At 35.5% G+C, this 26,696-nt stretch overlaps 2 protein-coding genes and 1 pseudogene across 2 annotated transcripts; 1 reads left to right on the top strand and 2 right to left on the bottom strand.

The window, feature by feature from the left end:
- The first annotated feature begins 11,133 nt into the window (after window positions 1-11,133).
- LOC149147650 (splicing factor 3B subunit 6-like protein pseudogene) lies at window positions 11,134-11,866 on the top strand (annotated as a pseudogene).
- Window positions 11,867-24,389: 12,523 nt separating this feature from the next.
- Window positions 24,390-24,731, bottom strand: LOC149147651 (uncharacterized). The gene has a single exon (XM_089441907.1). The coding sequence runs from the start codon at window positions 24,729-24,731 to the stop codon at window positions 24,390-24,392; it is 342 nt and encodes a 113-aa protein (XP_089298033.1).
- Window positions 24,445-25,467, bottom strand: LOC149147652 (uncharacterized). The gene is made up of 2 exons (XM_089441395.1): window positions 25,098-25,467; window positions 24,445-24,968 (listed from the first exon to the last, which is right to left on the bottom strand). Exons 1-2 carry the CDS (start codon window positions 25,341-25,343, stop codon window positions 24,882-24,884), a joined length of 333 nt encoding a protein of 110 aa, XP_089297521.1. The 5' UTR covers window positions 25,344-25,467; the 3' UTR covers window positions 24,445-24,881.
- Between the last annotated feature and the right edge of the window lie 1,229 nt (window positions 25,468-26,696).

A 26,696-nucleotide genomic window follows, 5' to 3' on the forward strand; every position in this document is an offset into this window, starting at 1 on the left:
AATTCCTGTTTTTACCAGCTCACTGTGTTTTTAGCTAGGGTTATAAACTGAGTTTGTCGGGTCTTTTGGTTCTTTGAGCGGAATGCAGAGAAAATGAGCTTAAATCCAGCTCGATGGCGAATTTGCGGAGGGAAAGACAGTTCACAGGATTACTTTGGAAAAAATGATTGAAGTGGGGATTATAGTGCAGAGGTATAGGGGCAGCACTGTGAATTTGATTCGAATTCTAGTTATTCGGGCAAATTTTGCTGAAAAAACTTGGAAAAAACAGGGTTCGGGAGCAATTGAGTAAATACCTGCTTCAAATGGGCGCTTGGTGTATAATATGGACTGAGGGGCGAGCTGAGGGACCGCACTGTGGAGTTGATTTCACTAGGTGACGGACTGTGTAGCTTTGGTGGCAAATTCGTCGTAATTTACATGTAGAGGTTTCCACAAACCAATGAATAGAAATAAACAAAACAATCACTTTCACGGGTTTTAACACAATTTGCGCTTTTTTGGGCTTTTTGGCGCTTTTTTGTGATGACGTCATCGTGACTTAATTTTTTCGTGTAGCGGGGTACAGAGGATGACGGGTCGGATGACGTGGCGGGTGGCACGGAGGTGAGGTGGTGATGTTAGCAGGTGACATGGCACTGATACGGAGTGGTGGCGGGGGACGTGGATGCGACGTCAGCTGATTATGTGGGCATGACGTGAGCGGGGGGGCAGTGGGGTGGTAAGCGGTATTCCCTACATCGCCTTACGCCAGGAAGCTGACGCGTGTCACAGGTATGGCAGAAATACCGCCCATCCCCCAGACGCTATAGTTCGGCACGCAGGGGGTTCTGATATCGCCGACAACCGTTAGATCTATGGCGCTGGATCCAACAGTCGACGGGTGAGGTAAGTGGTGGACGTTTATAACATGTGACCTGCCGTAATATTTCAACATTTTAATAATGTTGTCAGGGTTTTAAATGTTTTCAACTTTGGATTTTGGCGAATGGTTATTCATTTAACCGAATGTTAAATGAAACCCAATTTTCATGCGCGCCAGGGGTTAATATAGGGTTTATGTGGGAGGCTTAGGTGCGGTTGTTTATTTAACCGAGTGTTAAATAAACTCCAATGATATTTGAACGCGGAGGGGCTATTATTAAGGTCCCAAATGAACCAATAATTCCCAAAACTTTGTTGTATGGCTATAGTTGCCAAGGGTAGGGATATTATATATTTTTTGGGTTTTTTGTTATTTATATATAGTAGGGGCGGGGAAAACTTTACATAGGAGTTATATAATAGTGTTAGGGTGTTAATATGACAAATGATAGAAGAATACTAAGTTTATAAGGTAGAAACTTAGGTTTATAGGGAAGTGAAGGAAAATGGAAAGATCTTTTTACACAAGAAATGTGGCTTGTTTTAGCTAAGTAAACTCAGAGTTTCACTTAGTATTTCTCATAAAATGAAGTGAAGTAGGACCACTGGGCAGATCCCAATGTCCTTGAGGGGATGTTAGTAAATGATTTTTGGGGAAATGAGAGGGGAAATTAGTCATGCTTCCACTGTTCTGCAGTCACTTTGCCATGGTACCTGTGACATCCATGAGATAAGTCTTTCTTGACACGACAAAAATGATCACAATCTTGCTTCTGCAACAGCAAACTGCCTACCCAGCCTAATATACCTAGCATTTTTTCTTCCTTTTGATTGGGTGCTTTTGAACTAGCAAACCCTGTCTCTCTTGTTTTTCTTTTGACTGCCCTCCTATCTAAGTCTACCCTTATCTCTTCCAAGGGCCCAGATTAAGCAGTTGGGCTCCTTTGTTTCTCTACCTATTTACTCATCTGCCAAGCTTGAGCTGTTTGGACAGACCTTTATTCTCTATTCTAAAGACAAGTAAATTCAAACATGATCTAACCAGGATTGAACTGTCTGGCTATTCATCAACTGTGTCAAGAATCAACCACCTATACAGAATGAAATTCTTCAAAAATGGAAAAGTAGTGGCATTTAAACTAGCACACTTTCCTAGTCTTTTGGTTTGGGATTCATTTTTATCATTTTTTCTGACCAATTCATTCCTTTTGCCCTTTGATTTTTTTTTAGGGCATACCCTCTTTTCATTTTTTAATTTTCTTCATTTGTTTACAAAATATGGAACCTTTGCAGCTTGAAAGGATGAACATATTTGGCTTTTCTACTGTCAATCATGAAAAATGAAACCTATCGGTATAGGAACCTAACAGAACCATTGCCAACAAGAAATTCTTTGCTAAACACTTTTTTACATACTCTATTATCTAAATCTTCAAACACTATGGCAGGAATTTATTTTACCTCTTTTAGAGATGTATTCACAAAAAAAGAGGCTTGATAATCTTGGAGGACGAGAGAAAGATCTAGACGAAAACCTTTTCAATACTCAAGCCCCATCTCCCATGCTTCAAATTATGGAAATGACATTTGTGGGCTTGATAGGTCTAGATTTCCTTTATATATTCTTATAGTTTTCATACACTCAAGTTTTTTCCTTAGGACTTGACATAAAAGGGACACGAGAGCATCTAAACGTGAGATCCTTAGGACGTGAATCATGAGAATATTGTAGTATTGAATGGGAAATTTTGGGAGGACAAGGGAGATTGTGAGAATCTACCAAGCCAAAGGATGGAGGATACAAACTATCCTTTAATAATTTCCTCTGTAGAAACAAAACGCAATCCATTAGGCAAGTCTAAAGGTTCTTCATCATGGATATAAATAAATTAAAATCTAAATAAGAGCGGATTGTTTAACCTAATAGCTTCACCTTTATCCCTCATTGAGTTGTGGAAAGTCATTAGAGAAATTCCATGGTCTAAAATTGGCCTCCTAAGGAATATTATAAAATAATAGTCGAAATAATAAAATAATATTCGATTACATCATCAAATTTTAGAGGGAAAAAAGAAAAAACTAAATTTTTGACTCATATTTTCAACTTATCTCCCTATAGTTTTACTCAAATTTTGAGCGAGAGTACTCAATGGATGCGTAATTTAATTCTGCATCCAAGGAGTACCCATGTTGCATACTTTTGATAGACACTGTTATACGAAAAATGAGGAATACATGAAAAAATGTGATTGCAATCACGTTTTTCATGTATTTCTCATTTTTCATGTAGTAAGGTCCATCGAAGGTATGCAAAATTGGTACTCCTTGGATGAGGGATTAAATTATGCATCCAACGAGTTCCCCCGATTGGAAATTGAGTAAAATTGTAGGGAGATAAGTTGAAAAAATAATTTTTTCTTTCTTTTTTATTTAATATTTTTATATTGTTACTTTTTTACTCCAAAAGAGGTGAATTATCCCACATGGTTGACACCATCATCTTGAATCCTATTGGTTCTTATAAAGTTTATTTTTGTTGTACATTTTTGTTTTGAGACCCATTTTTGCTTTGAGACTAATCATAGCCCATGAACACCACATCTTTTGCTAAATAATCCACTTCTAAATTCAATCTCTAAAGGTATGTGTGAAAATAAAGTAATGAAATCTTGGAATATTTTTCTTGGTTCCTTTCACATTCACTTCATGTGTGAAGGCTATGTTTTGAGAGCACCCTTGTAGCCATCCTATTATGACTTTGTCATCATAAATATCTAATATTCTTATTCCAATATCCCAAGCTAAATCAAGGAGCGCATTAGATGTAAAAGTATCTACTATATTATTAGTGACCCGGCATATAATTAGCTTAGATAATTTGTTTATATTCTTTTCCCAACAATGTCCTAAATTGTCATGAAATGTCCCATCAAAATATCCCCTTAATGTGAGAAAGATTAAAATTTGAATGGAAAATAAACCTAAAAGGCTTAAAATGCATTAAAGCCTTATGTTGCATTTATTGACTTCTAACTTATAAAATCTCTCCATATTTGTTAATTTGTTTTGAAAGATACATTCATTTGCATTTCATTTTATTGACTTCTAATATATAAAATCTCTCATAATATTTGTTAATTTATTATGAAATATACATTCTTCAGATCAAATTGGATTAACCATATATTCTCCTAAACTAATCATTTATTTATATATGAAATGCTAATCAATATACTAAAATTTAATTGAAAATCCATCCCTATACTTGAAGACTTAACCCAGAAGAGATAACCCGAATTTCTAAATGAAAAGACAATAGAAATAGTGCAAAAAGGATTCTTCACATTTCAAGGATTCTTTAGTGGGTATCTACTTGCCTTTCCATTCTCTTCTTTTCAGCATGCCATTTTATACATAACCAAAAATAAAAAAAATTAGTGGGGCTTTGAATTTATGGCTCCATTCTCATTTAAGTATAATTTCTCTCATTTAAGTAAAGTATATATAAAGTTATGGTTAAATTAGACATTAAATTGGTCTCATTTAATAAAGTATATGTAAGCTTAATAACGATTCTATAATGCAGAATAAATACTTAAAGAATCGAAAAAAAACTTTAATACCCAAGAAATCATACCTCCGGCCATCGATGCTTGCTCACACTCTGATACTATTTATTCTTTAACATGCTTACACATTCACCAACCAGATTGTTGAAATGCAATGAGTGCATAAATATTTTGTGTTACAACCATTCCAGAACCACCGAGATAATACAGAAATCCGGCTATGAATAATTTGCCTGCCATATTTGTCAGCCAAAAGTCCTGCTATTGATGTGATATGTTTTGCCCCTCGATCGTTCGCGCGTGTTCTAGATGAAACTCTGGCTTAATATATAACAAAGCTCCAGCAATAGCAGCACCATCCCATCCTTGTAAAAGGTTGCCCACAGTGCCGATGCTATGAAACTTTACAGAAACTGCAAACTTTTTCTCTCACCCGCGTGGCACTTCCAAGCTCTGCTCACTCTGATTTGATGGTGTAAAGCTAAAGGGAATTGAGTTAGTGAGCTTGGCGACCAAACAGAGGTATTTATAGCCAAACTTCCATCAAGCTTTTGTTGGCTATGTGTCAAGTGTTCCACAGATCATGGTAGAGAACTACAGAGGGAGTAATGGACCACTCCAAGAGCTCCCAACAAGAAATTAATTAACTGAAGATAGTTTCTGTAATTGAAGGAAATAATTGCAGCTGGTTTCCATAATTTAAGGAAATGACTGCAATTGATTTCCAGATTATCAGCGGTCGTTGGGAGACTGAGCTTAACATTCTCCCACTTGGTCCATACTTCCAATCTTAATGTCTCATCTTAAAACCCATTGATAATCTTTATTAAGTAATAGATACATGAATCATGGTAATAAGTTCTCTAATGACAAGTATTATCTTCCATGTATTACTATGTATTTATTTCTATTAAAATTTATGTGGCAACAATTTCTTAATAAATAAACCTTATGTTTATTCTTGGTCCTACATAGATGAATTCTCTCAAATCAAATTAAGGTGCACATAAATATGAAAAAAACATCACAATAATTAAGAATTTCATTAAAATAACATTTTCCATACAATGAGAAACTACATAATGGAACCAAGTCCCATATACATTACATGATCCTTGAATTTAAACAGTGGCATGCCCTTAGTCAAAGGATCAGCAATCATCAACTCAGTGTTGATGTGCTCAATGACCACTTTCTTTTCTTTAACACGTTCCCTTATAGCTAAATACTTAATGTCGATGTGTTTATTTCGACTCCCACTTTTGTTGTTTTTAGCCATAAAAACAGCAGTTGAACTGTCGCAATACATTCTCAATGGCTTAGAGATAGAATCCATAATTCTAAGCCCAAAAATGAAACCCTTAAGCCATACACCATGTAAAGTAGCCTCAAAACAAGAGACGAACTCGGCTTCCATAGTGGAAGTGGAAATCAAGGTCTGCTTGGCACTCCTCCATGATACAGCTCCACCGCCCATCATAAAAATGTATCTTGATGTTGATTTGCGTGAATCAACACATCCAGCAAAGTCAGAAACTGAATAGCCAATTACTTCCAAATTGTTCGTCCGTCTATACATAAGCATGTAGTTTTTGGTTCCTTGAAGGTACCTCATTACTTTCTTTGCAGCTCTCCAGTGGTCTAAACCTAGATCACTCTGATATCGTCCCAACATTCCCACAACAAATGCAATGTCAGGTCTTGTGCAGACCTGAGCATACATTAGGCTTCTGACAGCAGAAGCATATGGAATGTTCTTCATTTGTTCCCTTTCAAAGTCATTCTTCGGGCATTGGTTCAAATTGAACCTATCACCCTTCACAATGGGAGCTACACTTGGTGAACTATATTTCATCCGAAATCTCTCTAAAATTTTATTAATATAGGTTTCCTGAGACAGACCCAAGATGCCTCGAAATCTGTCTTAAAGACCCATTTACATCCAATGGATTTTGCACCATTAGGCAACTCAACAAGATCCTAGACTTTGTTACTCTTTATAGAATTCATCTCTTCCTTCATGTCATCGTACCATAATTCTGATTCTTTGCAACTCACGGCTTGTGAAAAAGACTCGGGATCATTTTCGACTCCAATGTTGTAGTCAAATTCTTGCAGATACACAACATAATCATCAGGAATTGCTGATCTATTGGGTCTAATAGATCTTCTTAATGTTGTACCATCGTCTTCCTAAGAAGTATGTCATTCAACTCGTTGTTCAAAAGTTCTTGGCAACTCTTGAACTACCTAATCTACTGGAATGTCGTCAGCAGCTTGTGGAACTTCAACAATTGGTTGTTCAACACCAGTTTGTACTTGAGGGGCGTTGTGAATAATAATCAATCTATCACTTGAGGTGGAAGGTTGAGATTCTGAATGATCCTTCTCAGAAACTATGTTCCTGGTTTGATCGCTCCCACTGATCAAGTCATTTTCAAGAAACTTTGCATTTCTTGATTCCACAATCCTAGTGCTATGAGATGGACAATAAAATCTGTAACCTTTAGACCTTTCAGCATATCCAATGAAATACCCACTAATGGTCCTTAGGTCCATCTTCTTCTCTTGTGGATTATATATTCTCACTTCAGATGGGCATCCCCAAACGTGCATATGTCGCAAATTCGGTTTCCAACCTTTCCATAATTCAAATGACGTTTTAGGAACAACCTTGGTTGGAACTCAGTTTAATATATACATTGTCATCTTAAGTGCTTCAGTCCACAAGGATTTAGGAAGATTGGAGTTGCTAAGCATACTCCGCACCATGTCCAATAATGTTCGGTTTCTTCTTTCTGCTACGCCATTCTGGTCGGGTGAACCAGGCATGGCGTATTGGGAAACAATCCCATGCTCTTGAAGACATTTTGCGAATGGCCCAGGTGCTTGTCCATCTTCTGTGTATCTACCATAATATTCTCCACCTCTATCTGATCTCATGATCTTAATTTGCTTGTCGCATTATTTCTCTACTTCAGTCTTAAAGATATTAAAGGCATCTAATGCTTCGTTCTTTTTATGAAGCATGTATAGATACATATATCGTGAATAATCATCTACAAAAGAGATGAAGTATCTCTAACCATGTGAGTCCATGTCTGGACTACATATATCAATATGTATGATCTCTAATATGTATGAACTCCTATTTGCACCTTTCTTTGACTTGTTGTTCTGCTTTCCCTTTATGCAGTCCACACAAGTCTCAAAATCAGTAAAATTTAGAGTATTAAGTACCCCTTCATTTACTAATCTTTTAATTCTTTCTATGGAGATATGACCTAATCTCTGGTGCCATAATTTAGAGGAATCCTCATTAAACACATCTTTTAGTGCCAGTGTTAACATGCATTGAATCACAAGTGGCATTGTTTTGTAAATTAATGCAGTAAAGACCATTAGACAAAATAACATTCCCAACACAATCAGATTTATAAAATACACTGAAAGATATTTCTGAAAAGTTGAAGGAATAATGTACAAGTCTTGAAACTGAAATCAAGTTTCTAGAAAAACTTGGAACATAAAATGTCTTTTCTAATTCTAAAACAAAGCCACTACTTAAATTTAAATAGCATGTTCCTATTGCTTCCACATGCGAGCCCATCTTGTTTCCTGATATGATGCTTTGCTCACTTCCCACTGGCTTCCTTAGGTTTTGCAAACCCTACAAGGAATTCGAAATGTGAATTGTTGATCTAGAAGCAATCCACCAGGTGTTGATATTGATATTAACCATATCAGATTCATAATAAACAAACGAGATTGGATTACCTCTGTCCGCAAGCCATTTCTGAAATTTGGCGCATTCCTTCTTCATGTGTCCCTTCTTTTTACAAAAGAAACACTTGGAATCCTTCTTAATATCAGCTTGGGGAGGTACTTTACTTTTCCCTTTATGATTGGCTTGATATTTTCCCTTTCCTCACGTTGCCAGCATTGCACTTTCTCCCAGTTCCATCACCAGTCTCCCTTCCTCTTGAACACACATGGTCATGAGTTCATTAATTGACCATTTATCCTTATGTGTGTTGTATGAGATTTTGAAGGGTCTGTATTGGTGCGGAAGGGTGTTCAGGATGTAGTGCACCATGAAGGACTTTGATATTTCAACCTCGAGTTTCTTCAATTGAGCCACAGTGTCCCTCATTTGCATGATGTGCTCGCGTACACCTTTCACATTGGTGAGCCTTAGGGATGAGAACTTCATGATTAGGGTGCTTGCTAGTGCCTTGGCTGAAGTGACGAATTGATCATCAATGGCTTTCAGTTAGTCTCTGACCTTTTCATGCTGATCAACGGAACCACGAATACTAGCTAAAATTTTAGTCTTAATGAACATCATGCTTAGGTGATTAGATCGCTCCCATCGTTCATAAAGCGTGATGTCCGCTGCAATGCTGGTATTAGTGAGTGCCGGTGGTTCATCTTTCCTAATAGCATAGTCTATGTCCATCCACCCCAAATGAAGGAGAACTCTCTCCTTCCAGACCTTATAGTTATCTCCCTTAAGTTCAGGGATATCACAACGAATTTCAGAGAAATTTGTAAGTTGTACAACTGCATAAAATTAAAGATCACATGCTTATGTTAAATTTGAGACCTAAATAAAATTCCATGCTTTACCAATGTAAATCATGTTTAAAATTGAATCTAATGACATAAAAATTATCTGTGGACTAAATTTTCAATTCAAGCAGATTCAATTATTCTTTATGATAGAATTTATCAAATTATTCACTTAATTCATAATTCTAAAGGGTATATTATGATTATAATTCGATATAAATTCTATCTTAGATTTGAACTTTATGATAAAACTATTAATTCATAATTTATGTGGGTAAGTTATGAATATTTTATCCTAATTAATTATATAAATATAATAAAAATTCATGTGGGATAAAATTTATAATATTAAGTATAATTAATTACAATTAATGTCTAAATATTCTTTATGTGGTCCTAATCAATCATAATATATAATATTATTTAATTAGAGATACTGTGGCTACTCTCTAATCAATTAAAAATTATATAGATCATTTAGACATTATTTCTTTATTGCATAAAAATTAACTTGATATGTAAATAATTATAAATTGCATAAATAAAACTATAATATTCATGCATAACATCCAACGATGGGTCTCGTATACTAATCCAAAATAGCATGTATTACTTAAAGCAGAAATAATCAATGCATGCAAATTAAATATGAGCATAATTAATAAATTTGCACAACAATTATCTAAATTGCATATAATTAAACCAAATAAATATTATAAGCATAAAAATTGAACAAAAATTAGACATATTTCCAAATAAATGCCTTAATTCAGAAAATTCTCAAAATATGGCATTGAGCCAAACGGAGCATGTCTATAAACACCAAGGCAGAGATAACTAGTTGCTCTAATACCAAATGCAAGTTTAATAACGATTCTATAATGTGGAATAAATACTTAAAGAATCGAAAAAAACTTTAATACCCAAGAAATCATACCTCCAGCCATTGATGCTTGCTCACACTTTGATACTATTTATTCTTTAACAAGTTTACACATTCACCAACCAGATTGCTGAAATGCAATGAGTGCATAAATATTTCATGTTACATCCATTCCAGAACCACCGAGATAATATAAAACTCCGGCTATGAATAAGACTATTTGCCTGCCATATTTGTGAGCCAAAAGTCCTGCTATTGATGTGATATGTTTTGCCCCTCGATCGTTGGCGTGTGTTCTAGATGAAACTCTGGCTTAATATATAACAAAGCTCCAGCAATAGCAACACCGTCCCATCCTTGTAAAAGGTTGCCCATAGTGCCAACACTGTGAAACTTTTACAAAAACTGCAGACTTTTTCTCTCACCCGCGTGGCACTTCCAAGCTCTGCTCACTCTGATTTGATGGTGTAAAGCTGAAGGGAATTGAGTTAGTGAACTTGGGGACCAAACAGAAGTATTTATAGCCAAACTTCCATCAAGCTTTTGTTGGCTATGTGTCAAGTGTTCCATAGATCATGGTAGAAAACTGCAGAGGGAGTAATGGACCACTCCAGGAGCTCCCAACAAGAAATTAATTAACTGAAGATAGTTTCTGTAATTGAAGGAAATAATTGCAGCTGGTTTCCATAATTTAAGGAAATGACTGCAATTGATTTCCAGATTATCGGCGGCCATTGGGAGAGGGAGCTTAACAGTATATATATAAAGTTATGATTAAATGACATCAAATTAATGTATAATACTTTTTTGTCTCTAAGACAAAAGACCTATAAAATTTCCTTTCATTTATATATATATATATATAACCCTTGATCAAATTGGTATATAAGACCCCTTGTGATTCAAATGCTAAGTCTATGAAAAAATACATACTCCACCCCTAAAAAATACATATTCTATCCCTTAACCTTTCCATTTTTGAACTCGAAGACTCAAACTTTATATATATAATTTCTCATTAAAATATGTTTTTTCTCATTTCATTATATAATTCCTGTCATTTCATTAAAGACTTTTCGCATATATATTTATTCTTTATTATATGGTCCGTTTAGAAATTGTGCACATGAAACTCATTCAAAAATGTCCATAGGCTTCCTGAAACGACACGCAAAGTCGCAGCACAATTTGGTAGGGACTCCGCCTCTTCCAATAATCTATTACTGCTTTTCCCTTGCAGCGGCGGCCTCGGGTCACCATTTGAAATGGGGTCCGGTTTTGGTGCGTATTTGTTGTTTCACGGCAGTAGATAACATCGATACGTAGAAGCGCAGGTTTTACTATTGGTGGAAGGAAGGACATTAGAAGAAGAAGTGAAGATGAGCATAAGCTTGAGGAAGGCCAATGGTCGGCTGCCGCCGGAGGTGAAGAGGGTTGTGTATGTCAGGAACCTGCCATTCAACATAACGTCGGAGGAAATGTATGACATATTCGGCAAATATGGAGCCATCAGGCAGATCCGAATCGGCGTCAACAAGGATACCCGCTGGACCGCCTTCGTCGTTTATGAAGACATGCGACGCCAAGAACGCCGTCGATCACCTCTCAGGCTTCAATGTCGCCAACAGGTATCTCATCGTCCTCTATTACCAGCAGTCCAAGATGACCAAAAAGGTCGACAACAAGAAGAAGGAGGACGACCTCACCAAGATGCAAGAGAAATATGGCGTCTCAACGAAAGATAAATAAGCTTGCCTCTTTTCTGTCTTGCATAGGCTTAAAAAATTGTCTATTCGGGGCTTTCAGGGGTTTGCTGAATTGGGTTTTTTCTGAATTAGGGTTTATCAATGGTTTTAGCTGAATTAGGGTTTTTTCGAAATTGGTGTTTGCTCAATTGGAGTTATCTCAATCAGGGTTTACCTCCTTCCATCAGCCTCCTTTATAATGGATAGTCGCTATTTTCTGTATTAATATGCATACGAGGTTCAATTGCATTGTCTCTGGAATCAATGTAACATTAATGAATTGCAGTAGAGTTCATACATTATTTGCAATAGCAGCATAAATTAAATGCACATCTATATTCGAATCATCGTAAATATATCACATGCCCGAGGTTGAATCAAGTGAGATTTTGGTTTTGGACAAAAAAACAGCAAACTCCACTCTAATTTTGGCGAACAAGGAACCCTGCAATTCGTAGAGGATTGTATTGCAATTTTAAGATGATTATAGTTGAGAAGATACATGGTGGTTCAGAGTCCAGACAGGATCCAATTCAGAAATTGTAGAATAAATGATGAATCTTGCTGTCTGCCCCGAAAAAACCATGTTCGGTTCTCATATAACATTAATGCCAATACCAGGGAGAGAATAAATGGAAATGACTGAAGACATAAAATTAAGAAAGAATTACATATTCCAACCGTGCCTCGCCGATTGGGTGTGCAGAACTCGCCTGCACATGCCGGCATTCAATCTGGATTGTGATCAGGTTGCATGACAGTCGTGGACACAAGCAAATCCTCCAACATATCAACGCCCAGATTCCCCAATTCCACTACTAATTTCTCAGTGGTTTCATTTGGTTTTGATTTTTCAGCAGGCTGCCCATAGCCTTCGCATGTATCAAATTATTGCTCGGAGATATCGTTAAATGTGGAATCAGAAGGCTGCTGACTGCATCCGAGTGCTACTTCACCATAGTTAAATAGGTTTGTATACTTAAAAAGGTGATTTCTCCAAATTCTATTGTTCTTTACATCATAGATTTACAAACTTGCTTCTCCATTATACAAATATTTCATATCTCAATTTACAGAAGGTGGTTGCTTCAAATATCATGCTACCAATCCTAAGAGATACCAATACCACATGATCCAATTTCTATTCATTTATCTCAGTTCATACCCCCATTATGGAGTAGCTCATTGCGTCTTACGATGTCATCTACTTATAGTAGATCTTATAAAATTTCCAGGTAGGTGCGAGTATGTTTATTTTCTACTTTTTAATCAGTGATTCATTAAACGCTATAAGAAGTGTACTTGGAAAATTCTCCATATATCTTATGATTCCTTGTACTACTCTTCTATACCTTTCCTATTTATTAAATTTATCCATAGATGGAAACAAGGTTCTTTAGTTACTTATTCATACCTTTTAAATAGCATTTTTCTCAGGTTTTTGTCACGTTCTGACTCCTTTCTGAAAATGGTGGTATACATGTTGTTTGCGCACATATTTGTTGTTGCAACAGGAAAATAGCACCCTCATTGGTTTGTAAAAGCACAACTCAGAATCCAAATCTAGTGGTCGGGGGATGTTTTACATGACAAAGACATGTTTTCGCACATCTTAGATGGCAACAAATCTGAAATCGGGGTTCCAAGGAAAGTGGTTAAGGTAAAGACAAAAGCAAAAGTTAGTAAGCTACTAGAATTTTGTAGCAGTGGTTATGAGAATTCTATAGCTAACGAAATCTAGCCATTTCATAGGTTGGCATACCCAACTTTCATTAAATCAAATTGAGCCACATGGATTTTGTGCGCAAATTCCACAAGATGTTTTGGCACTTATTGAATATACTGCAAACTTAACCAGGGGTGTGTTAGCTCAGTCAAACTTGGTAATTTCAGAACAGTCAAATATTTTTAAGGCCAATTTTTGCACATTATTTGCATGTAGCGAAGTCAAAATGAAGAAAAGCCAAGACATGGGTTTTATGCCCAATATAACCATCCAGCTAGTCAAATATACTTCACAATTTTTGCATGTAGTGGAGTCAAAATGAAGAAAACTGAAGAAATGGGTTTTATGCTCAATATAACCATCCAGATAACCAAGTGTGCAAAATTCTTAGAAAATGTATAAAAATTATTGTGTAGACATGTTTTGAAGATATATTTATATTTAAATCAAAATTTGTAAAACTATATTTTTTAGAGTGTAGAAATTCATTTACTTATGATGTAAAATCTCCAAACTAGATTTTTCTAAATTTTTTGAGCTGAAGTGTCAAGGTAAAATTAACATATTCATATTCACTAAAAAAAGGCATACCCAGATTGGCAATTGCAAGAACTCGACTCATCTTCAAACATGTAGCAATTTTTTTTCACTTATAATATTGTTAGCTTCTGCCATGAATTTTGAAACTTTTATTGGAAAATGGTGGAAGTGATAGTGTTCCTGAAGAGTCAAAACAGCCACGTGTTTATATCTGTGTGCATGGCAGAGATCATTGAATAGCATTTGGAAAACAATGGTGAGGTCTAAATCAAACTTCCCTTTACCAATTGTTTTCTTAAATTGTAACTATTGTTTTCCAAAATTTACCTTAAGCTATCTATGGCAGCCTGCTATTTTCATGCTGGAACATATTTGTTTTGGAATATGTTTAAAAAGGGATTTGGTAAGTTCAGCAAATCAGAATATAACATGTATAATTTATTATGGATTTCTATTTTCTTTTCCAAAGTAAGACCATGTACAATTAGTATAGACTAGTAAAGAATTTCATTGGGATTGATTTCAAAAGCCCAGGGGTGAAAGAATATTGTTCCTATAACAATCCAATAATATTATCTAGAGTGTTTCCAAAGGATTCATAGGTTTTGAGTTTTTTTTTCAAGATCATTAGCAGGGTGATGGATTATTCCAAGAATGATGAGATTGTTGATTAGTTAGACTAGCCTCTTGTGCAAACTATTGGATTAGCATTATGAATACATGCACATAATTTAATTTTCAAGTTGGTGATTTTTTTGTTGAATGATGAAGGCTGAGATTTTCTTTTGTTACATCAGAAAATGGAGAAATTGCAAGAGGTAAGTGTTGTCACACAAATACAAACACTTACAAAACTTGTGGTTGTTACACAAGATGAACCACAAATCAATGGCAACTCAAGTATTTTTAGCTTACTATTGAATTCTCAGATGTGGAATACCTAATCACACAATTCATAGAATCATATGAGAGTTACATGAGGACATGCAACATATCAATTGGGGAAATGTTGAGTCTCAAAATTGACATCTTTCTATCATCCTTTCGCAACATTTACTTAACTTTTTAATCCTTTTCTGCTTTTTTGTAACCCCACTTTTATTCCATTTAAATATTTATATGTAGGATTATGCATTTAGTGTATATCGTAAGTGAATTTATGATTACATTTTAGAAGAATAACATGTTTTCACTTATCTTAGAACATAGGGTTAGTTTGTTGATGATTACAGTACATTTAAAGCTTGTAACAATGCATTTTTTTAACATCAAGATCCAAATTCAATTTTCATTTTCAATCCATGAAGATTTGATAAGGATTTGGGATAATCATTCAAGTATCTTAGATGAGGAAGAATCATAGAATATTTGTTATCAAATATCATAGAGATATGTGTGGGAAGATTTTAGAGATGTTAATTATTAGCAAATCATTATAACCACATGAGATATATGTGAATCTAGATTTATTATTGGTTATCTTAGTTTTGTATAAATAAGAGTGCTATCTCCATTTAAAAGGGGGGCTCTTGGAGCGTATGTCGAGACTATGATGGAATAAACTACATTTCATGATATATTGTGTCCATATAGATTAAAGTTATATAATAATTGTCTAATTATAAGTTATTGTTTTATAGCTCATGTAGTTTGCAATCAAATTTGTTTATTTATATTATAGATTAGTAGTGTTCTATTCTATGAAAGAAAGGGTGGGCCTACAATACGATAACAAAGTGTTGTTTAGTATAAGATGTATTTTAATTTCATTTGTTTATTTTTACTAGTATGGTTTTTATCTTTATGCAAGTGTGACATTTTTTCTTAATTCATCAACAACATAATGATGCTCTTAACAAAGTGTCATTTAATATAAGATGTATTTTAATTTCATTTGTTTATTTTTACTAGTATGGTTTATCTTTATGCAAGTGTGACATTTTTCTTAATTCATCAACAACATAATGATGCTCTTTGGAAAGATGGAAAGTATAAGATTAGTGAAGGCCCATAACTTAGTGACAACAAGATCCCGATAGTAAGATCACTACCCTAGTACATGGCCACCACCAAGAATGCTTGAATTAGATTTTAATTTTAAATTTTTAATTTCATGCTCATTTGTTTCATTTCCATAGTTACATTCATTTATTTTTCATTTCTTAGGTAGGTCATACTGGAGAAAATATATCTTTTTACATATTTGGCCTGCATTTCATAAGTTTAGAAACTCCCAAATTGATAATTAAATGTAACTAGTCTCAACATATGGATTGCTTAATAACATTGTCTGACCAAACCTCATCCTTGGCATTTATACATAATAGAGTAGGTATAATAGATAGGTGGAGTGGAGAGGGGTGAGCTCTAATCCTTAGTTTCCCTATGAATTGCAAATTGGAAAAAATATAAATGAATTTCATGTTTAACTAGTGCAATTCAAAAACAAATGGAGAGGAAGGGGAGAATCTTTGTTGGTGATGCAGTATGTAGAAACCCTGATGATGTGGATTGATCATAATTAAGAACCTGATGTGTTTGCATATTTTTGGTGGTTAGATGGTGTTGGATGCAAAGCATCAAGCTTAACAAATGTTGAGAATAATAGATTGGAAGTCATTTTTATAATTTTTTTTTTGGCATGAAAACCAAGGCCATTAATGGGGCTTAGTCCTTAATCACTAAGCATAAAATTTGTATCATTTAATATCATTAATGGATTCATTTTCTTAGTGGGGAGAGAAGAAAGGCTAGAAATTTTCAATGAAAAAGAGACTTTGTTAGTGACATGCAACTAGAAAATTATATTTCTCCATTAGATATCATTGGGAAAGTGACTTTCAGAGTGTTGAAGAGTAGAAAATATGGCATCATGCTAAAAGAGTCCTTTTCTTAGCATTGTGTCATTGAAAAAGTGACTTCTATTGTGTTGAATCACTGAAAAAAGTCATTTTCTCTATGATGTGTCACTGAGAAAGGGGATTTCTTGGAGTAGTGAAGTTGATAATAAGCAATGAAAAATATAAATTTAATATTGAAAGGTTGAAAGGGTTTTGGATGGACAAGGGATTTTAAAGAGATGGAGGATTGAGCATGAGATTCAATGTCTGACATGTCGTAGAGAAATGTACTTTCGCCATACCATGATAATAAAGACATGAATTCAACTACATTGTGTCACTGAGATGATGATTTATATTGTCCTATGAAGTAAGGTTAGTTAATGAAAGGTACTTTTCAAAGGGATGATAAAAAGAGAAGCATAAGTCCACTAATATCTAGATCATAGATTATGTCTAAGTTAAGACTTTTTAACAAAAGTTGATTTCATGGGCTCAAATTTGGACAAAATAGGTTTTCTCACCAAAGAGGAGGGACACTTTACCATATCCTTTATAGTTGTTTGCAGGTCACTTCATCAAAAGAATAATGTAAAAGGAAATTGTTGGTGCTCACACAACATGGTGATAATATCTATCTAATAACTATTGTAGCGACTCTTCAAGGCTATCTTTTATTTAGGGTAGTCCAACCCTCTTATATTGATTTAGATAACTAGCATCAACTACCCTTTCCCAAGGCGTTCCTCAATCTAATTGCACCCATAATTAGCAAAATTTTACCACATTTTATTTTTCAATCAACCCTTTTAATTCATTCCAATTTTAGTTTTCACTTTCTTCTAAGGGTGATCATCAAGGTCAATTCCTCATCTAGGCTCAGACCTCCTTCTACCTCCCCTATATTAGGATCCCCTACCCCTTATTTTTTGTATATAAGGTGATATACAAATATCGTTTTGGGCTTGGAGATATCCTTCGAAATATGGGATATTTAAAGATTTTGGACTTCTCCCAAACCGAGTGTACCCTTTACATATTGAAGAGGAAACCTAATGAGGAAGGAATATGGTAAAAGGAACCATTTCCTTTATAGTTTGGCCACTTTCCCCAACACCCTCTAATCTAGGAACAAGCTCTATCGTATGCTCATTAACCGTTAAACAATTATCCTTGAGTCTTGATACACTATGGTTAGGGTTGGCAAGACCTTTTCCTACCTATAGGATTTGTACTTTGTTACAATCAACATTTGGGAACGAGGGAGCTAGGAGACCCTTATCAAAATTCCATGGAATAATTCATAAAATATTCTCCACTATATTCTAAATATTGTTTAATTTAAGGGAGAGAGAGGATTCAGAGGAAGGTGATACAACTTTAATACCTTAAATTGAATATTGTGCCCTTGTGTACTTCTATTAACTTCAATATGCTTAATAATGTCGATAAGTGTGAACTTTAAGTTTGATATGGAGTTTGAAGAAAAGTGTGTTCTGTCAAAGTGGCGTAAAGGTTGGCTAATCGATTTCCTATATTCTTCACGATATATTCTTGGGAGCATAATTTTTGCACCAAAAACATTACCAAGTTTAGATTTCCTTGTTGAATCTTGCTTTCTCTAAATATTCCTTTTTGGTTTTATATGATCTTTTCTATGTGAACATATTATTGATGATGTATATTAGAATAAAAAGGAACTTTCTTATAATCCTAAAATTGGGTGAAAATATGCTTACTCTCCTCTAGTTGTAAGCATTTTGAAAGACCTAACCTCAAATTCATTTTGACCATAAATTTTGCATTCAACTCATAGAGAACCTTCTTGAAGTTGAGAAATTCCCCCAACATGCTTCCTATTTCCTTAAGATGGATTCAATCCATATTTCCATAATCAATGTATGCATATTAACACATATATGAAGGACTCATACTCTTTTCACTCTATGGTCAAAACATGCCTCCACAACATAAGGGTTACAAAGAATTACCCTAGTATATTTTCCTAAATCAATTCTCCTTTGTGGATCTTCTAAGAAATATACTAGCTAAAACTAGTGCAATTACTAGAGTTAGTTTTTTCGTTCACTAATTATCATTCAATTTGTCTCTTATATTGTCTTAACACAATATATTTGCCACTTTGTTTATTTACCCCTTGTATTATGTGAACCTTCATTGGTCTTCGATATCCCTACAAATTCTTGAATGCCTAAAGAAGTAGTGGGACCCTTTCCAACAAGAGCTTCTTCTCAAAGCACTTTTTCACGTACATTATTATCTAGATCTTCAAACCCTATGGGGGGAATTTATTTCACCCTTTTTGGAGATGGATTCACAAAGAACAAAGATTGATAATATTGGAAGATGGGAGAAACATCTAGATGAAAACCTCTTCAAGATTGAAGCCCCACCTCCTATGCTTCAAATTATGGAAAAGAACTTTGAGGGCTTGATAGGTCTAGACCTCATTTACATCTTCTAATACTTTTCATACACTTGAGTTTTTTCCTTAGGACTTCACATTAAAGGGACACCAAAGGGTCTAACTGTGGGATCCTTAGGATGTAAATCATTAGAATGTTCCAATATTGAATGGGAATTTTTGGGAGCACAAGGGAGATTATGAGAATCTACCAAGTCAAAGGATGAATGAGATAAAGTATCCCTTGACAATTTCCTCTATAGAAACAAAAATCAATCCCTTACACAAGTCTAAAGGTTTTTCATCATGGATATAAATAACTTAATATCTAAATGAGGCTTGTTTAACCTAATAGCTTCACCTTATCCCTCATTGAGTTGTGGAAGTCCCTCCACTATGTACTCTACCTAATGTAATCACAGTCCATGAACACCACATCTTTTGCTAGATAATCCCTTTCTAAATTCAATCTCTATAGATATGTGTGAAAGTAAAGTAGTAGAATATTGGAATATTTTCCTTGATTGCTTTCACATTCACTTCATGTGTGAAGGCTATGTTTTGAGAGCACCCTTCTAGCCATCCTATTGTGACTTTTTTCACCATAGCTATTCAACATAATTATTCTAATATCCCAAGCTAAATCAAGGAGTGCACAAGATGCAAAAGGATCTACTCTATTATTTTTTACACAACCGATGATTAGCTTAAATAGTTTGTTTCTATCCTTTTCCCAACAATGTCCTAGGTTGTCTTGAGATGTCCCATCAAATATCCGCTTAACATGAGAGGGGTCAAAATTTTAGTGGAGAATGAACCTAGGGGTTTAGGAGGCCTTGGAGCCTTGTGTTGCATTCCAATAGCTTCTAACTTATAGAATTTCTTAATGTTTGTTACTTTTTTTTGAAAGACACATTCATCGAAAGTAAGTCAGATTGAACCACATATCCTCCAAGACTAATCATCTATTTGCATATGAAGTGTTGGACAATGAAATAAACCTAAGTTGAAGTCGCATATCCATTCCTAAACTTCAATACTTAACCCATAAGAAATAACCCAAAATTCTTTAATAAAATAACAACTAAACAAAAAGTGGAAAATAATTTTTTCATATTCCTTGTATAGTAAATATATATTTTCCCCTTTCATTCTTTGTATTTCAACATGACAACCCCCTCTGTATATATAAAATATGAACCTACCTAATTTTAACATGGTACCTTCTATGACTATTATTCCATTCTCATTAAAACATGATTCCTCTCATTTATGTATATGTTTAACATATATAATAATTAAATGTTTATTATTATTTTATATGCATTGATTTTTCATATATATTATTTGTTTCTAATTTATATTTCTAATATATATTTTAACCTACGTTACTCCCATATTTTTTTTCCAAGGAAAAAAACGGTAACCTTTTATTAAAGAAATTAATGAAAAGTTACACAAGCAAATGCATTGAAGCATTCCGTAAGCTGCCACATGGGCTCGAGTGCTTTCGCACCCCACGCAACGTTAGAAGACTAACGTGCACAAAGAATAAGAAAATAGAAGAGAGGAGAGAGAAAAAAAAGGGCAAAAAACTGAATTCCGGCTGTGAGTAAAAACTCACGCTTCAAGTTTTTCTCCCCTTTTTCTTTTCAACCTTGCGCCACTCTCCTTGAGTGGGCTCGATCGAAGCAATGACTAACTGTGTTTCTGCATTCTGTGGGCCTGTTTCTTTGTCTGAGTCTGAAGTATCTGAGTGGTGATGCCGTTTGATGCCTCCCATGCTTGGATCCACGCTTGTCATCTCTGCCTGCTGTGGAGCCTTTGACGGTGCTATGGGAGAGGATGCCGCGGCTTCGCCTCCAATAGGGTCATCGTCATTTGCAGGTGGAGGATTGTCTTCCTCCTCGTCTTCTGTTTCTTCTTCGGGATTCACTGTATTCTGCCATCCTCTTGGTTTTTTTGCTTGTTTCTTGTTCCTTCTGTTTTCCTTTTTGGCTTGAGGACAGTTGTTACGGAGATGACCTGTCTGTTGACATCCTCGGCATCTGAAGGCCGTGTTTTCGTAATCTAGTGGTTGTTTCCACTGGGAGTTGTTATGGATCAAGATGATGCTGTCAGGAAGCCCTTGACTGAGATCAACTTCGACACAAATTCTGGCAAAAGTGTGAATGCATCTAGCAATTCTTTCGACATCTTGCTTGATGTATTTGCCTATTGCATTCCCCATTGCTTCAAATACTTTGGGAAGCCAAAAGTGAAGCGGGAGATTATGCAACCTTACCCACACTGGCATTTTGGAGACCACCATAGAGGAAGGGTCAAATCCCGGAAACCAAGGGGTCGTAAAAAGCCCTGCGTTGCCCCAGAACCATGGCCCCTCATGGAGGACATGGTCTTTTTCCTCCACTGTGTCGAATTTTACAATAAAAAAACCTTTTGTGCATAAAAGGATGTCACAATTTGGTGTCCATGTGGAATGGATCCAATGCCGTAAAGCATCTGTTTTTGGCCAAAAGCCATTGAATCTACAAATGACTGCCAAAGAAGAGAGATCATCATGAAAGTTGTTTACCTCCGGCAGATCGATTGTCAGAACTGGGTTCTGCTTACTTTGCTCCACTATATAAGGACCAGGCAGATCTTGTGGTGGCACTGGCTTGTTGCTGGCTTCCCCTTTTCCTTTGACAGCGTCCTTGAACGAACCTGTGCCCTTTGAGCTAGATCCGAAGCTTCCTCCTCTCAGCCTCGTACTTAGAAAAATTGTTGAATCTCTCACTATTCCATAATGCTGCACTGTAAATTCTTCCTGTAGAGTGTGTCCTGCATAGATCAAGCTCAACTGACTTGCTGATATGCCTGATAACTCTTGAATATCGTCCTTTATATTTTTTATCAGCATCCCTGTTCTTATTTGCATGCAGATTGTATTCCCTGACAGGGTTCTTATGAAAATTTGAATCGCTTCTAGACCATCTGGCTCTGTCCCTCCAGGCATTGTTTGCCCTTTCAAACGTTTGATGCTGCCCCTCGTTGGATCGGTGGGAGGCAGAGGATCTGTACCCATACGCAGGCTCTTCTTTTGTTTTTTGGCCAGATCGGTTAGATCCGGGCCAGATCTGTTGTCTTTGTGTACAGGGGAGAGCGGATCTGTACCATGCAGCCCCCCTTTCTTTCCTCCGACAGCAGATTCGATGGGTATGCCTCCTATCTGCAAAGATCTAGCTATCTCTGCCTCCGCGTATCCACTTCCTCCGTCACCATTCATCAAGAATTTATGCCCATGGAATCCCTGATACCTGTCTTGAAAAACCATTTGCAGGGTAGCGGCATCGATCCCGTATACTGCACTGACTGCTGCTCCAAGGTCCCGGTCTCCCCGAAAAAAAGTTACCAGATCTGACCTGAATAGAGGTCGATCTGTCAAACGGATGGCTGTAGTGATGAGCCTCAGGCTAGATCTATGCACCAAGCCTCGGATCAAGAGAAATGGTGTCTGCTTCAGTCTCGATGGCGATCGCTTGAACCGTTGGTTATCATGATCTGCTTCATAGAAACGCAGATCTGTATTCTGGCATGCAAAAACCTTAATAATTTCTCCATACCTTTGGCAGATAATGCGTTTGTCCATTCCGCAACCTCCATTATTGCTCGAGCCAGCTCGTTCGCTGAGCTCGGCCGCTAATTTCCTCTCGTAAACCCTCGCCATTCTTGCAGAGCTCCCGCTTTCCTCCCTTTCCCTTCGAATTTTATTATTATTGTTACTATTTCTACGTTACTCCCATATTTTCATATATATTATTTGTTTTTAATTTATATTTTTAACCTACTGGTACTCTCATTTATATATGTTTAGTATTTGTAATAATTCAAAATTTATTTATTTATTATTATTATTATTATTATTATTATTATTATTATATATATTAAAAAAATTTAATATGTATGTTTAATTAGCAAATTTTGATATGAAAAATAAATTCTAATTTTATATATTTAGTAATTATTAATATGAGATTTATATATGTTTAGTATTTGTAATAATTCAAAATTTATTATTATTATTATTATTATTATATATTAAAATTTTTTAATATGTATGTTTAATTTAGCAAATTTTGATATGAAAAATAAATTCTAATTTTATATATTTAGTAATTATTAATATGAGATTATTGAAAAATGATATAGGCTTTTAACTTATAGAATTTTTTAGATTTCATTAATTTATTTTGACATTTAAAGTAAGTTAGATCAACTAAATATCTTTTAAGGTTAATCATCTATTTGCATATAGAGCATTGGCCAATGAAATAAACCTAACTTGAAGTTAACACATATCTATTCCTAAATTTAAAGACTTAACCCATAGGAAATAACCCAAATTTCTTTAATGAAGTGACAAAAGAACACTTCTACTAGATGCCTCCAGATCTTGCATCATTAACATGTTTCCTTATATCATAGAAAAATGAGCTCTTAATCAAACACAAACAATTTTAAGACATACTCCAGGCCCACTAATATAATAGTATCTACTTTCCCTTGGCTTCTCTATTTTTTAGATATCTTTTGGTACATCAGTATACATAAATAAACCATTTTAATGGGAATTTGAATTTAATATCTAATTTTAACTTACTCTGGTTACATTTTCATTAAAATAAGATTCCTCCCATTTATATAGGTTTACTATATATAGTAATTCAAAATCATTGTTGTTTGTTGATATGAGACCTTATAAGCTTTCCCAATTTACCAAAACATGTTTCTAGGTTTTCCCAATTTACTGAAACGATACACAGTCCCTGCACAATTTGGCAGGACTCTGCCTCTTCGAAGAACCTATTAGTGCTTTTCCCTTCCAGTGCCCGCCATGGGTGGTTGTCTATATCAGATTAATCACCATTTGAAATGGTGTCTGGCTTTTTTACCATGAAAAACAATAGCAAACTCCACTCTAATTTTGGGGAACAAGGAAGCTTGCAATTCGTAGAGGATTGTATTGCAATTTCAGGATGATTATAGTTGAAAAGATACATGGTGGTTCAGATAGGATCCTCATATAACATTAATGCCAGAAGAATTAAGGAATTGGTGCCTATTGGCCAATACCAGGGAGAGAGCATATGGAAATGACTGAATACAGAAATTAAGAAAGAATTACATATTCCAACCGTGCCTCACCGATTGGGTGTGCAGAACTCGCCTGCGCATGCCCGCATTCAATCTGGATTGTGATCAGGTTGCATGACAGTCGTGGACACAAGCAATTCAACGCCCAGATCCCCCAATTCGACTACTAATTTCTCAGTGGTTTCATTTGATTTTGATTTTCCAGCAAGCTGCCCATCGCCTTCGCCTGTATCAAATTCTTGCCTGGAGATGGAGATATCGTTAAATGTGGAATCAGAAGGCTGCTGACTGCATCCAGGTGCTACTTCACCATAATTAAACAGGTTCGCATACTTACTGTTTCGCAGCACGGATTCTCGCACTACTTCAAGAGGAAAATTGAGCATAGCTCGCGAGCCTCTCATGGCGAAGGCCGCCTGATCATAAGCCATGGCCACCTCCTCTGTAGTGTCAAAAGTCCCAAGCCAAACACGAGCGCCATGCCTATTTGAATCTCTGATCTCTGCAACATATTTTCCCCATGGCCTTTTCCTCACCCCTCTGTAATGCTTCTCCACTGTTAATGACTTCCCTTTCTCCTCCTATGCACCTGCTAATGTCTCTGCTGCGGCCTCCTGCTTTTCCTCGCTTGCCTGATTCATGGGCTCCCAACCTTCGCTCATCGCTTCCTGCAAAACTCCATACAAAACCATCTCCTCAGAATCGTTTTCATCGAAAGGGAATTCATGCGACAGAGAAACATAAGGCTGTAGCGATTCATGGAATTTCCCACGATCTGAGGAAACACAAGTACTAACAGATGGAATCAGAGAGGAATCAGAAGGTTTGTACACAGCGCCTAATCGCATGCAGGATTCAGAGAATTGAGCTTTGGGATTTCGGGATTCTGTCACAGAGCTCTGCAAATTACAGTCCCCTGCAATTTGAGTACTGTCGTAACCACCCAAATATTGTAACGCGGTGCTTTTCTCGTACTCGTTCCCCAACCAAATTTCTGGATCTTTCTCGAGTTTGCTAGATTTGCCTTCGTGTGAGGAACCCATTTCCCCACTAAACAGAGGCAATTGCAGAAATTCTTCTGGCAGTGAAAACTTAAGAAGAAAGCTTGAAGGTAAGAAGAATATGAATTGAAACTCCAACGAATGAAGAAAAATATTAAAAAGCTTTGCAGAAGCTAGAAAGAATGTAAAAACCAGAGTCCAGTACTTGGGTTCATAAAGCCCATTGTGGTAAGTTTTCAGGTCGCCATTGAATGTGACGTGTAATTTCTACACATGCTTTTAGGAGCACGAGGGGACCCGTCGCCATGGGCACCACAACAATCTGTACCGTCCCAGAGTTCAACATCATCCCATCCCAGTGATGGCGCTGAAACATCCATGATTTTATATTTAATATGGAGATTTCAGAGATGACTGTGATATGTTTATATTTGAATAGATTGATTTCAGAGATGGGGATCAGTTTTTGAAAGGTAAACAGGAAGGTCCATGCACTTTTTCCACTCACCCGCCTCCTCCCTTCCCCTTTCCCTGTCTCGGACTTTTCTAATTTCTTGAATTTGAATTCAGTCCCCATACACTTGCGTCTCATTCCACAACTCTACCGGTGGCTTTTGACATGAGTCCAACCCCGTCAATCTCAATATATAGCAACGTAGTCAACAGTTCTAGAAAGGCCTGATCCACCAAAAGATACAAGGGTAGGAGAGGACTGTGTCGCCATTGACTTTCACTGTTCAAAGGAGAAACTCGGAATTTAACACGGATTCTCTGAACTCTCACCATGGTTGGTGTGATAGTCTTGTGTACTGTGAGTCAAATCTCTAACACTAACCTCAAAATAATTCAATTTTATTCAATTTTTTTATATATTAATTAGTGTTTTCAAGCGGTTGGAAGTCAAATCTCAAACACTAACCTCAAACTAATTCATTCTTTTTTATATATTAATTAGTGTTTTCAAGTGGTTGGAGTATGGTTTGTTATTTCATCTATGTTATTTCATCATTTTTATTGTTAGGGTGTTTATTGTTATTGTGTTTAGTATTTTCTAGTTTAGTATAAAAGAGATATTTTTTTATCTTATTTTTTCTTTTTCTGCTTTGTTATTTAACATTTTGACTGGTTTAAATTTTATAAAAATAAATATAAAATTTTAAAAGTAAAATACAATTATAATTATAAATATAATTATTAATTAATATATTTTAACCTGTTAAATTATATATATAATAAATTTAATGTAAATTAAAATAGATTTATCTTAATTCGGGATTTACTAAAATTTTCTACAAATTCAAATAATTTAATGTTGCATCCATTACAATTCAACCCATTTTATATAAATTATCAATTTTGAAAATATTTTGAAATTAAATGAGATAAAAATAAGAT

This window comes from Pinus tabuliformis, chromosome 9 (assembly GCF_031772625.1).
Source record: "Pinus tabuliformis cultivar Carrire ecotype Pingquan chromosome 9, CPIR1, whole genome shotgun sequence".
Lineage (NCBI taxonomy): Eukaryota > Viridiplantae > Streptophyta > Pinopsida > Pinales > Pinaceae > Pinus > Pinus tabuliformis.

What these genes read in the sequence shown, in the direction of transcription:
- LOC149147651 (XM_089441907.1), bottom strand. Translation starts at nt 24,731, where the DNA reads ATGGCTTATGATCAGGCGGCCTTCGCCATGAGAGGCTCGCGAGCTATG.
- LOC149147652 (XM_089441395.1), bottom strand. Translation starts at nt 25,343, where the DNA reads ATGGGTTCCTCACACGAAGGCAAATCTAGCAAACTCGAGAAAGATCCA. An exon ending in ATTCCTCTCTGATTCCATCT is followed by an intron (nt 24,969 to 25,097) that starts GTTAGTACTTGT and finishes GGAGTTTTGCAG; the next exon opens with GAAGCGATGAGCGAAGGTTG.